This window comes from Benincasa hispida, chromosome 8 (assembly GCF_009727055.1).
Source record: "Benincasa hispida cultivar B227 chromosome 8, ASM972705v1, whole genome shotgun sequence".
Classification (NCBI taxonomy): domain Eukaryota; kingdom Viridiplantae; phylum Streptophyta; class Magnoliopsida; order Cucurbitales; family Cucurbitaceae; genus Benincasa; species Benincasa hispida.
In genome coordinates, this window is record NC_052356.1 from 60,512,558 (window position 1) to 60,527,712 (window position 15,155).

Consider the following 15,155-nt stretch of genomic DNA (forward strand, 5'->3'; position numbering starts at 1 on the left):
TGAAGTCGAACTAAAAAATTACTAAAAAGTCGAGAGAAAACAAAGGTAATTTTCAAAATTAAAAAATAAAAAATAAAATGGCTATTAATCAAGTCTAAACTCTATTTGTCGACCTTATGTATTGATTAATTATGATATTATTACTATTAGGATAAATTATAAAAACTATCCATTAAATAGTAATTTGTAGATTCAATTTTTACCATTGAAAGTTTGTAGAATTTAATTGCAACAAGTGTTAAAGTTGGATCTTCAAAATTACATCATGGTAGAAATTATAATAATTGTTAAAGTTGATTCAAATGTTTTCATTTGAAGGTCCAATTTTACAAATATTTTAAGTTTAAGGACTCAATCTTTATAATTAAAGGTCCAATTTTACAAATATTTTAAGTTTAAGGACTCAGTCTTTATAATTAAAAATATGAGTTTAATGCATCTCCAACATACTTAAGGTTGGTTTTTGAAATTTGCACTTATTAATTACAAAGATTGAAGTTTTAGTAAAACTTCACAAAAATGGAAATCTTTTTAATATTTACATAATGTTGAAGGATAATCAAGTCAATTAATCATTGATTAATAACAAGAGGACAATTACTATTTCAATACCAATCAACATGAAGATATTATGAAAACTAAAGTTACTTGATAATGAGTTAATCATTTTTTTTTTTTACTTAACAAAATTTAAATTAGGTCATATAATTAAAATAAGCCCAATAAAACATAACAATTGTACTTCATATAAAGTCAAAGCACTTCCAGGAATGAACAGGAAAAAAGAAAAATCCAAAACAAAGGCAAAATTTGACGTCCTCAATTAAAATTTAGAACATCCGATGCTAACAAAAGGAAATGAAAGATTAAAATCTACCAAAAATTTCAAATTAACCAAAACTCTAATCCATCTTTCTTTGCTGAGGGGATAGAGCGAAGGAAGAGTTTACATGAATAGATTGGGTCTTGAGGCCTTGTATGTGGTCTTCAGCTTCCTGGTTGGGGGTCTAACCTTCTTGAACACCAAAGGGAATTTGATCTTGGAATCATGGAATTGTTTGGTGCTTTCCCTCTTGCACAGCTTAGCAGGAACAGTGGCAGTTTTGATAATTTGGATGCATGGATGTCTGACCCTGTGCCGAGAAGCCATCTCGTTGTACATTTGTTCCACAGCGCCGTTGAGAGTGGTGTCACGATATTCCTTGTACATGTTATGATACCCAGTTCGGCTTTGGTAGCGCAGCCAGATGCCGTAGTTCTTGATTTTGGTAGGATTCTTCTCAAAGATCTGTAAAGAAATCAAATTGAAAATATGAAATTCAGAACGAACTAAAAGGAATTCAACTGAGGCACACGAGTGGCATTCTGCTACAAACTATGCTGCGGGATGGAGTTAAACCCACAGATTTACCAATCAAACGAGCAAGTTGATGTTTTAAAAGGTTTTTCAGGCTCATGCCTTGAGGCAAGACTCTAACTTGTCTAAAGGAGGGGTAGAGAACCCCGCCAAAGCTAAACAAAGAGAGCTTTCCAATCACTAATAATCATCCTAAAGGATGTAATTACAAGAGAATTTCTTGTCAAGATATCCAACAAGACGCCGTTATGTACAAGGTTACAAAAGGCCAAAAAACTAAGGGGAGGACTCATTTTCAAAAGATCTAGTGTTTCTTTCCTTCCAAATGTGCCACAAGATAGCTCTTGAGGCACAGCTAACCATCACCTTAGCTTCTTCAAATTCAAAGGAACAAGGTCTTCGAACAGCAAGTCATCAATCTTTCCGGGGATACAAAAAGATAAACCCAAGCTATCAGCTAGGAAATTTCACGCATTATTAGAAATATTACAATGGAGGAAGAGACCGTTTCTTCAAGGCACATTCTACAACCTGAAGGAGAGAGAGAAGACCACCTTCTAAGCTATCATCAGTATCCAAACTTCTATAAGTCAGAGACCACATGAACATTTTTCACTTTCTTAGGGCTTTTATACCTCCAAATTGAACTCATCAAGGAAGAACTCACCTTAGCACAACTAAGCAGCACAGACATAGATATGGATGCAGGATACAGATACAATACGATACAACGATACGTCAGTTTCTAAAAGACTAATATACGGATACGTTGAAGATACATCTGTCTCTTATACACATCTAGATGTGTATAAGAGACAGGACATAGATATGGATGCAGGATACAGATACAATACGATACAACGATACGTCAGTTTCTAAAAGACTAATATACAGATACGTTGAAGATACATTATTCGGTGTATGTGTGTATATATATGATAATGCCCAGTTAATTGTTATAATACTTATTTTAAGTTTGATTAAAATAGATCCAAGAAAAGAGTGAAAAATTGAAAAAAAAATCCAATAACGTTAAGTGGTGGTTGAGCGACTAAAGCAAACAGGAGGAAAGAAGTAGAGAATGAAGATTGAAGAATGAAGTTAAGGATGAAGGGGGGTATGAATCATGATTTAAATAGTGAGAGAGAAGAGAAAAATGAAGATTTAATTACGTTTCAGGTTTTTTCTTTTAACTTTTTATGTTTTATCATTTTTAATTTATTTTATTTTGGATTACTCGATTTAAGTGGACTTTTATGTTTAGGAGTGATCTTAAAATAGTTAAAATCACTTTTGTTATTTTCAAAATCACCATGAAATATGTTTAATCCTTCAAAACTAATTTTGATGAAATGAAAATCGCATTTAAAAGTGAAATTGAAAATTAAATTAATCGAGTAATTAAAAGTATGTTTTTGAATGATTTTAAAAATGAAAAAAAAATGATTTTGATGATTTTAAAATCATTCCAAAACAATAACTTAAGTAAAATACGTTCTGGGTTGAGCTTTTTTAGTGGTTGGGCTTAAATTTGAAAAAAAAAAAAAAAAAAAGACCCAACGTATCTCCTTCACATATCTAGAAACATATACGCGTATCTGAAAATTTTTTAAAAAAGTTAAAAATTTAAATACTTCAAATCACGTGTCTAACATGTATTTGCCACGTATCTGAACGTATCCATATCTGATACCGATTCTATGCATAATTAGAAGTATCTGTGCTTACTAGCTTAGCAATAAGACTCGAGCGACCACAAAATACAATTGACAATCTCACTAATCTGCACCGAGCTAAGCTTTTCCACAAGATCGATCCAATACTGTAATTCTCTATCAAAAAGACCACTCCTTAAAGCCTAAAACCCAAGTTGCATTATTATCATCCTAGAAATCAGCAATTAAGGCTTCTTTTATTGTAAGAAATAGAGTAAATGCTCGAGAAAACATCCTTCAATGGGAGGTGCCAATCCAAATGTTCTCCCAGAAACAAATATTCTTACCACACCCAGCTTCATTTACATCTTGAAAAATGTTCAAAGAAGCGTTGTTCTTTTCTTTTCTTTTCTTTTCTTCTCTTCTTTTTTTTTTTTTTTTTTTTTTTTTGCAATATCAGCCCACGAGACTCCAATCCAAAAGAATTACACCAAGATGATAATTAGAAAAAGATTGATTTAACAAATTCCCATAAAGAAGCATTAAACCTCACAACCTCTCACACTAGACCTCTCGAACCCTTTAAAGATTCTACTAATCCTCTCAAGTCACACCCTCACAAAATAGCTAAATATTGCCTGCCAAAAGACTCATCCTTTATCACAAAAGAGAGTGTTCATTAGAATTTCCTCCACCACATAGCAACAGTCCCTATTATGCACCACGACCACCCCACACACCCTGAAATACCAACTCCACACGAATAAGCAAATTAGTAGCCCCACAAAAGAAGGTCAAGACCCTCCTCCTGCCAACATTTAGACTCAAATCTACAAAGAACTTCACTATCATTTCCTTCATTTTTTCCCCTCTCCTCCTCATCAAACCTTTCGACAACTTTCCTTCTCCAATTCTCTCTCCTCATTCATTTCCTTAAAAAAAAAAAAAAAAAAAAAAAAGGTCTTCCCTATCCCCATTTTGTTTTCTTAACTTCATTAAGTCCTCTGCATCCAAATAGTTACTTATTCCATTAACTGAAGAAGAATCAGATAACATTTCCTAAATGTCACCGCCAACAAAGATGTTTAATAATTAATTCCCAATTTCACCCGATCTACATGCTTCAACATGCGCTTATTATAAGCAATTTACATAAGAGGAAAAACAGAAACCCATCTAACATAACCACCAGCAAAGTAGGTAGGCTTCCTATGAGAAATCTCTCAATTATTATCAGAAAAACATGGGTACGTGGACAAAAACACATTCATTTAAACAGGTCAAGAACAAAACACAAGAAAACCTTCACTATCTCTACATTTAAAATATAAAAACACAATTGACAACTGAATTAGCTATCTGTACTGGAGTCACTAGACAAACACAATATTTGGGATTCATAACCAGTAACCCTTTCCATTCAGAAAATGGGGAAAGAGTAAATTTTAAGAAGCTAATAAATCATGGAAATAAATCGAAAGATCATTAGCTTCAGACAAGAAAAAAAAAAAGGAGTAAAGTTCATTATCCCACGCATGTATTACCTCATTAATAGCAAGGACTTGTCCATTACTCTTCTTGACCTTCTTCAACTTCCTCAGAAAGTACCTGATCGGGAACAATAAGACATGTTGAAACAATTTAACAGTTCGACCCAAAAGCTACACTGAAGTCAAAAGCATTAGCATTTCCAACGGGAGACTAACCAGAACTTGGACTTAGCTCGGACCTCATTCGTGGCCCAGAGCTTCATTCTGTAAATCTTAGGGTGTTCATCCGACTCAGATGGAAGAGCCCTTCCCACAACCTGGTATTGGTGGAACTGCAAAACAAAACCAAAAGGCATTAATTCAACACTCCTCCAATCCCCCAGATTTTGATTCTGAAGAAACTAGGTAATACAAATGTGGTAAAAATAAAATAGCATTTCAAATTGTTCACGAAAGACAAGAAAATCAAATACACGAACCAGGAAATCACATATTGCCCACTATCCCGGCAATTCTATAATGGAAGTAGAAAAAATTCATCCTAGAATAGAGGGAAACACCATGTTTGATGGCCTCCGTATCGTCCATTAGACAAGAACAAGAGATCTAAGATCAAAAATCACGGCTTACCCTAAAAGTCACCATCTTGGAGGAGAAGAGAAGCTGTAGATGTCTCTGCCAACTGATCACTGAGGCGCGGGCTTAGGGTTTTGCTTCGTTTATATACCTGGGGTCCGGGTGCAAATATCTTAAATTCATAACATTTTTTTCGTAATTCTATACTTTCACTTCAATTTGACTCTAAATTAATTAATAGATATTAACGCTAAATATTGAAACCAAGTATTAGATTAAAAAAAATGAGATTAAAAATGTAAGTAATAAAAATTAGGGTCAAATAGAAACAAAATTCATCTCAGTGATAAAATTATGACATTTTAAAATTTATAGACTATATTGAAATCAAACTCAGTTCTTATAAAACAACAAATACAAGGACAAAGATTAAACCTTGGACTACACAGAAATAGTATACGTCGAGTAGTGTTTACTTTCACTATTTTTTTAGTATATAATACATTGTTTGGATAACATTTATTCATTCCTATTATTATTATTAAGATAAATTACATACAAAGATGAAATAATAATAATAATAAATATCATTATCTTTTTAACAAAATTACAATATTTCCAAATTACATTTGGAGGAACAAAATTTGGATCTAAAATGATGTAGAGCGTATCGTGATAATCTATATGAGAAATTGAGACCCAACACAGTCATATTATTCAAAGTTATGTCTATACTCATTCTAAATCTAAAATTTCATATAAACTTCTACAATGTAGTTTTGAAATATTTTTACAAAGTCAGAGTTAATATTTCAATTTTTTTAAAAAAATAGATATAATTTTTAAATTGATGGCAAAATTTAGGATATTTTTATAATTTAACGTTATTGTTACTAAACAACGTTGTTTGATTTAGAAATTGATTTCAATATGTTATAATATTGCTATTTTTTTAATAATAATTTTCGTCGATATTTATTTATTTATTTAAGAAAAATTTGAATGTCCTCGTACATAAATTTTCTGAAGAAAAAAAATAAAGTTGTTCACTTCTTTTATTTGTGAAAATTTTCATATATTAGATATTTGATTCAAAATTTATAATGGCGATGGTATGCAGGAGCAGCAAGTTTGGCCCAAAGGCTTAAAAGTCTAGAGGTTTAACAAATCAAAGGCCAACTACTTAGGTGAAATGATAAAGCCTTGGAGTTGTGGGCTAAGGTAGCATATCCAATTGCACCACCAACAAATACATTTGTCTCGAGGGGATGGGTTGCTCCCATTCTTTGGCAATTATAAGCTCAAAATGAGAACATATGGGTAAGCTTTCTAATCCTATTAAAATTCGGTCAAATTTGAATCTCAAACTAATTTAATTGCAAGAAGATTTATCTGTTAAGACGTTACAAATAGTATTAGAGTAGAAATCTCTTCTACTATAATGTCGTTTGAGGATGAACCGTGATGAAAGTTGGTTAGTATATGTGATGTTCGAGAGTAGAGGAAGAATACTTTAATGAATCAATATCACGTTTGAACACATGAGATCTTGAGGATATGTAAGTATTGTGATGAGAAAGGCCTAAAAGAGAAGTGATAGTTACTACTTATACCAACAATGTATATCCCTTTCTTTTATGACTCAATCAAAAGAATTTCGAAGTTACGCATGCTTGAATTGGACTATTTCTATGTTAGTTGACCTCTTGAAATTTTTTTTTTGAGGAAGCATGCGAGTGAGGGCAAGTCGTTCGAGACAAATAAATGATATAATCAGGTCAGAGGGTTCAAGGGAATGTTGGAGTGTGAATTTTAAGCATAAGAATTTATACTCACCACCTTAAAGTTACTTCTCCATGAGTTATAATGATATATTTATAGTAAGAGTTGACCAAGGTCTTCTCTTGTCTCTTTAAGAAATCAGGTTATCGAATAACCTAATTAAATATTTTGTGAGTTAGTTGTTAGGAGGAAATGAATATATAAATTGAATACACTCACAAACTTATTATACCTCAACTAGAAATAACACACTCAATGTATAATATTCAAGCTAAAATGTAAGACAGATAATATAACTAGACTTAGATATGGAAATAATAAAAAAAAAACTTCAAAAAACTTCAAAACCTTTAGAGACTCAAAACGTAGTCGAGGCACGCTTCTGATAAGTGTTTTCCTAAAGATAATTATTCGCTTTATATGGGGGGCAAACAGAATACAACGATCGTCTCAATGATATACTGCAACATTTAACTATTCTATGGTTGGCAACAAGAGCAGGCCAAGGCGAGGGGCATTCCCCATCTCTGTCCCCAAGGGGGAAATTAATCCACATCCACCCTCCTATCCCCGCAAATTGAAGACAATAATAGGGACGGGGATTCCCCATTAGGGAATCGATTCCCCGTGGGGATCCATCCCCGAAATATTGAAAAACACTACTTGAATTAAAAAAAAAAAAAAAAAAAAAAAAAAAAAAACTAGTTAAAAAAATTATACTAATCCTTATTGATTTCACATAATGGTTGAATATAAAAACAAATTCTTTTCCCAATTAAAGAAAGTTAATAAGTTAATTTAAAAAATCGAAAAGTAAAAAACATTTATCACAGTAAGTAAAAAATTAAAAAAAAAAAAGGAAAAAGGAAAAGGGAATATAAAATTAAAAAAAACATTTTTTTTCCAAATTTCTTAAAACTTTTTATAAATAAAATATATTTTTATATTTTTATATTTTTTTAAAAAAAATATTAAAAAAACTAAACGGGGAGGGGTCGGTCGGGGTTAAGGACGAGGCGAGGATACTCTCCCCATCCCTGCCCTAACCCTAACCAGGGACTCTACTTTAATTCCCGATTTGGCCCCTATTCCGAATCAAATTGAGGATTTCCCGCCTTGACCTGTGGGTACCCGCTACCGCAAGTTTTTCTTTTTTCTAACCCTAAACTACTTAGATATGGAAAGACTCTTGGATACTTGCTATCAATTAAAGAAAATATCAAAAGAAATAAAAAAACTAGGAAGCACAAATACTTCTAATTATGTAGAGAATTAGTGTCTGATATGTGATTTAAAGTATCTAATTTTTCTTTTTAATTTTGAGATACGTGTATCTGCTTTCAGATATGCAAATAGGATATGTTGGGTCATTTTTTTTTCAAATTTAAGCTCGACTACTTAAAAACCCCAAATCACAACCCTTTTTTTTTTTTAAGTGCATGTTTGGAATGATTTTAAAATCATCAAAATCATTTTTTTCATTTGTAAAATCACTCAAAAACATATTTTATTAATTATTCAAAACTAATTTAGTTTTCAATTTCACTTTTAAATGCAATTTTCATATCATCAAAATTAGTTTTGAAGGATTAAACATGTTTTACAGTGATTTTGAAAATGAAAAAAATGATTTTAACCATTTTAAAATCACCCTCAAACATAAAAGTTCACTTAAATTGAGCAATCCAAAACAAAATAAATTAAAAATGATAAAAACATAAAAAGTTAAAAGAAAAAACCCAAAACGTAATTAAATTTTCATTCTTCTCTTCTCTCTCACTATCTAAATCATGATTCAATTTCACACCCCCTTCCATCCTCAACTTCATTCTTCAATCTTCATCATCTACTTCTTTCCTAGTGTTTGCTCCAGTTGCTCAACCACCACTTTATGTTATTGGATTTTTTTTTCAAGTTTTCACTCATCTATTTTAATCAAACTTAATATATATATATATATACACACACACGCACGCGCACACACATATATATACATACACACAAACATATATAATAACGTATCTTTAATATATCTGTATCTTAGTTTTTTAGAAATTGACGAATTGATGTATCGTATATCCGTATCATGTATATGTATCTGTGTCTATGCTTCTTAGGAAATAAACGATAGAATTATTCAATTTTGAATGAGATGCTGCAAATGAAGAACCGAGTTGTTATTTATAGGCTAGCAATCTAGCAACTCTCCAAAATACAAAATAAAATCAAATAAAACAAATATTGCAATATTTGTCAAATTTAACTCAATTGAGATGTTACTTGACAGAAATAAAATATAACTCATTCAAAATAAAGAAACAACAAATTTAACTTTCGTACATGTTTAGTTTGTACACGAAACATCATTTTAGTTTGAAATTTCAATCCAATTTGAATGTTTTTAACAATGAATTTAACTTATACAATTAAATCCATTTTTATTTTTTAAATATTCACCAAAATTTCATTTTCTTTCACCATAAATACCTAACACTAGTTGCATTGAGTGCGTGTTGGATAGGTCCCATGTGCGAGTTGCGCATTGTCCCTTGACGCAATCTGTCTTGTCTCGTCTTTGGTTCAATTTTTTCCCCTTATTTTTTTAGATTTATTCTTAGGGGCTTCTGAACGGGGAACCCAAATTTTAGGGGCAAAAATGAAATTTTCCATGCTTTTTGAAAAATAAATATTTTGACCCTTTGTTAAAGTCAAATTCGGGTGAAATTACCAAAATGAACTCACACACGTGGAAAAGTCCATCTCACTCTCGTTCTCGCGCTCTCTTTCTCTTCCTTTCCTCACTCACAAAACACTTCCTTTTCTCTCCTCTTTCTCCTCTCTTACAATCGGAGGTGGTGCGTGGTTTCACCCATGTCTGATGTGTTAGAAAAGAAGAAAGGAAACAGAAAAAAAAAATAAAAAAGAGTTTCGCAAATTTGAGTGGAATTTTATCGGAATTTGAAAACCACCAAAATTATTGAGTTTCAACATGTAGATTTACAAATGCTACATTATCACTAAATATTAAATAATAAAATAATAAAAGCGGACCATTCGACACCCAAAGATGGCGGTGCCATTTTCCTTTTTTGGGCAACTTTGGAAGAATGACCAATAAAATTTATGCAATATGGAGTGAGATGGTGCCACGTGTCAACATCTACAGATATCTAAATTTGTATGTGATCAGATATGATATGGTGCATTGATGGATCCAAGCAAGCTCGTATCAAAATGGTGGGGGCACAAAAATTAATTTTTTAAAAAATGTGTCCTTGGAAAGAAACTACTTTTTTAATTTTCTTTGTATTTAAAGAAATATGAGAAAATATCAATTTGCACAAGTTTAGGGGGGTGAATTGAAGTTTTTCCAAAAAGATTATAACAAATATATAAATATTTATTTTTTATCTAAAAATTAAAATATGTAGCATAAAATTTTCTCAATAGTAGAAGGTCCATTAAGACTTTCGAAGCATATATATGCATAAGATCAATCAATCATTTCAGCATACAAACTCTCCAAAGTTTAAAGTTTCGACCCTATTCTTGTGAACGGTGAACCAAGTGACCAACAATGATGGAGTTTCCTTTCCCTTAAACGTATAAATGAAGTCTACAATGATTCAATTTTATATAATGATGTTTGATTTCCACCACCTTTCCTCGAAGTAAATGAGTGATGGACAAATAATCTCGACGTGGCTCCAAATTAACAAAATTTTAGACCTTCAACAATGCCTTACAAATGTATATTATAACTTACAAATATTATAACATATATATATTTTTATGATGTTTGCTTAAAGTTTGTAATAGACATCTCGAATTTTGATATTTAACATTTCAATTTTATGAAATTTTAGTCAGTAGTATGTGTTGTAGATAAGTTTAAGTATTTTAAGTTAATGAAAAAATGTATTAAAAGGACCCAATTCGAGTTGTTCGGGTAGTCAACTCGAAGTCCAAAAAATTTTCCAGTCCAATTCATGTTCACCCCTATCATCAACTGCTTACCTATCCCTAGTTGAGCTCCTTATACAGCATGGAGAATTCATGCATATATCTTCTAATAACATATTCAATTGAACAATTTTCTTGTAATTAAAATTTTAACAAATTCTTTATTTCTTTTAAATTTTATGTGTTTTAAGAAAATAATCATTAATGTGATCAAATATCCTCGTGTGAATTTTCTCAATTGATCTGTCATATACGAATCTCATAAATTATTATTCTCAATCACATCATTTTTGCAATAAAAACAATATTTGATTATATTCTTTTCATTGAAAAATTCTTTCATGATTAGGAGATATAATGAGTATATATTAAATAAGAAATAAACCATGGAAAAAAGGTTATTTTTAGAAAAGAAAGCTTAAATAGAATATTTCTCCAACTATATCAAAGCTAAGTCAAAAGGATTATTATTTGTTCTCTTATATCACATTAAAAATGATCCCATTTGATCTCTACATATCATGAGTTAAGTGGACAAAGAGCTACCAAATAGCATCAACAAGAATGGATAAAAATTTAGGATATGTGTTTGGATGAATTCTTAGAAGAATTTTTTTTTCCTAGAAAAAAAGTGGTCATTATTCAATAAGACCAATCCATCAAAGTGTTTACTTTTTGGAAAGTTAGTTTAGTATAATTTTAAGAGAATTATTTTTAGATAGAATTGAATAAATACTTAAATTAATATATCAATATATTAATTAAGTGTTTCGGTCGAAATGAACATAGCTTGGCTATATATGATGTTCAAAATTCTCTTATTCTTAACTTTTATTGTACCTATAAAAACAATATAGTATTCATTTGGTGGTTCTTAAAACATTTTACGGGATTTTTTTTCTCAATGTAATCTGACATTTTCAAAAATATTATTTTGATTCATGTACTTTGTGATTTGTTACTTTCAAATGTCCAATTTTAATTCATATATTTTTAATAAATCTTCAATTTAATCTTTCAATTTTTCTTTCAAAATTGACTAAATAATAATAATAGTAATTTTCATGCAAGAAAATACAATATGTTAATATATTTTCAGAATTTATAATGAAAATGTTGATAAATAATAAAAAAAATTCTAAAAAATGACAATAAATTAACAATAAGGACTAAATTTATGCTTTTTTGAAAGTATAAAAATTAGAATTGGACATAGGAAAGTATAGAACTAAAATTGAATAAGCTTTAAAGTATAGAACACAAAATGATATTTTAACCTTAAAAATTTCAAATGTATTTTCAATTATACAAACCAATACCACAATGAAGTTAGAATATTATATTTAATAAACTTTTAAAGACGTTTTCCCTAATTCGGAAAATTAAAGTATGTCAATTAGTTCTTAAATTTATGTCAATGTTTGAAGTTTGATCTCTCCATCTCACATATTGTAAAAAAAACATTATGTCAAAGTAATGATAGTTAGGGGTGTTCAAATGACTCAATAACTCAAACAATTCGGACTACTCAACCCAAATTGTAAGGGTTGGATTGAGTTAGTTTTATTTCTGAGTTAGGTTAAGTTGGATTTTTTATGTTTTTTTTATTGGATTGAGTTTGGATTACACTTTTAAAATTTTGGATTGACTTAATCCAACCCAATTTCTAATATATATATATATATTTAAAATGTTTGTTTGAAGTCTATAATACATATCTTGGATTTTGATATTTAGCACACGAGTTTTCTAAAATTTAGTTAATAGTATGTGTTGTAGACAAATTTAAGTATTTTAAGTTAATAAAAAAATGTATTTAAAAAAGAAAAGAAAAAACAAATAATCCGACAATCCAACCCGACCTAATCCATTTAGTTGAAACATTGTTATACCCTTGTTCGTCTATTCTTATTTATCTTTTTTTAACCCAATTCCCTGCCTATTCAATCCCTATAATCACACACTTGGTTACCTTTGATTACATTGGTTCATGGTCTTAATAGCATTAAAATTGATTATAGTCTCGTGGGATTCGACTCTTTGAATACTCTAAGAATTATTATTTTTTTGGTAGTGTATGCTTGCACTAAGATCTTATTTATCCTTATTTGTATCCGTCATACGCATTTGGTCGATCAATTATAAAGCCCAAAATTGTAATAGTGATATCTAAACTCTTAATTTTGTATCCAATAAGTATTTCGACATATTCAAATTTTCAAGTTTTATTTTTATATCTAATGTAGCTCTAAACTTCCAATTTTGTGTCTAAACATCCTTATTTTTTTTTTTAAAAAAAATGATGATTAAGTCAATAGCTTATTAGACTCAAAATAAAAAATTCAATAACATATTTGAAACTTTTTAAATTAAAAAACTAAATAAGATACAAAGTAAAAATGGACTAAAACTATATTATAATCGTCTTGTTTTTCTGGCTACTAATTTTTTTAACGATTAATTGACTTACTTTATTAAAAAGAAAAAGAAAATTACAAATTAAAAGAGATTTTTGTATGGATGACCCTTTCTCAGCCCCTTAAATGATTGATCCACCCCTTACAACCAAAGGAAATATAACCTTATGTTTACGTTTAAGTGCAGTATTGCGTTTATAATGTATTGCATTAAGGATAACCATATCTATCATAACCCTAACGTGATGGTCATGTCTATATTGCGATCTTCATTTCTCTCCACTCCACCATAATATTTACGGGGAAAGCACAACAAAATGTGTGAGGAAAATGAAGGTCACGATAGATATGACTATCGCGTTAGGGTGACAATAGACACGATCATCTCCAACGCGATACTGTATAAATTGTTGTTAGTGCACTCTGACGTAAATATAAAATTTGATTTCATACATTTGTGAAAGACCAGTCATTAATCATGAAGATAACGTAGGAAAGAGTCATCGATAAAATAAAACTCAAATGAAGATGTGTGAGAAAGAAAGTATGAAAACTAGAATCTAGCATAGCCACAAGTTGGAACATGTAAAAGCAATGGTTGAGCATGAGAATCAGGTCACCCAACTAATTAGAAAGCTTTTATTTTGTTTGTGTGTATAAAACAAAAGTGGTCCACATGATCAACATCAACCTGTGATATTGGAATTAAAGCACTCCAATTTCTTTTATAAAAGGAAGTTATATTCCTTTTCCCGTCCCCACATTCTCTCATCTAAAAAAACCCATAAATAAATAAATACATCATTAACAAAAATGTTATGCCATAGAATTTATTAGTCACATTCACAAATAACTTCTCACATAATATTTTGTTATCTTATAATAATAATGACATAGATAAATGATGATACTTTTAGTGCGAAAAAAACCATATTTAAGTTCAAAGTAAAATTTAATAACATCGTTCAAATCTAAGGAGCGCCACCTAAATTCAGGTAGTTCAATATGTCAACTCCCAAAAGAAATGATGGGGATCTTTTAATATATTTGCTACGCAATTAAATTTTGTCTGTATTTAGCTCGAGATGCAAAATAGAGTTTATGTGGTTTGTAAAAAAATTAAAAAAAATAAAAAATAAAAAACTCACATACGAAACACAAATCTAAGTTGTTCTGCAAATCCCGAAATGCTTCCTAAAAGTATTTGTTTTGTATCTGATAAATATTTGGAGGTTATTCAAGAGAATTCTGAGTACTTTTTCTCCTACTTATTAAGTTCTTAATTATTGTGGTTATGACTATATTAAGTTGTTTTAAAACAATTGAATTTATTATATTTTCATGTGGTTATGATCATACAATTGGGTATCTAAAACCTATTCCTTACACATTTACAAATGGGTATCTTAAAATCTTGCTCTTTACACTAATAATACAAATGGGTATCTTAAAATCTTACTCTTTACTCTCTTTCTGTTAAGCCCAAACATGGGTTCCTCCACATCCCAAAAGGGAATAAAATATAATGTTCTCTTCAACAAATGCTAAAAGACAATATATACATAAGATTATATTTTTTTTAAAAAAAAAGAAATAGACTTTTTTATGGACTTCATGATTTGATATAGACATTTTTTCCCCAAAATGGTGTCAGATTTTTTGTGGATAATCTTAACAAGTTGCCTCAAAGTAACAAAGCCTTTGCCTTAGCCTACATTGTGTGTTGTTATTTTGTCATTAAAAATAGGAAAATTAATTCAAATGGTAAAACCGTTGAAAATATTAACAAGATATAGTAAAATTTTAGAATTATCAATAATAGATGTTGATAGATACTAATAGAAGTCTATATCATTGATAGTTCTAAAATTTTACTATATTTTGTAAATATTTTGATTCATTTTTCTATATTCGA

At 30.0% G+C, this 15,155-nt stretch overlaps 1 protein-coding gene across 1 annotated transcript; it reads right to left on the minus strand.

Annotated features, from left to right (window-relative positions):
* Positions 1-714: 714 nt before the first annotated feature.
* Positions 715-5,269, minus strand: LOC120083886 (60S ribosomal protein L18a). The gene is made up of 4 exons (XM_039039794.1): positions 5,133-5,269; positions 4,719-4,834; positions 4,557-4,620; positions 715-1,288 (listed from the first exon to the last, which is right to left on the minus strand). The coding sequence occupies exons 1-4, from the start codon at positions 5,145-5,147 to the stop codon at positions 947-949; spliced, it is 537 nt and encodes a 178-aa protein (XP_038895722.1). The 5' UTR covers positions 5,148-5,269; the 3' UTR covers positions 715-946.
* Between the last annotated feature and the right edge of the window lie 9,886 nt (positions 5,270-15,155).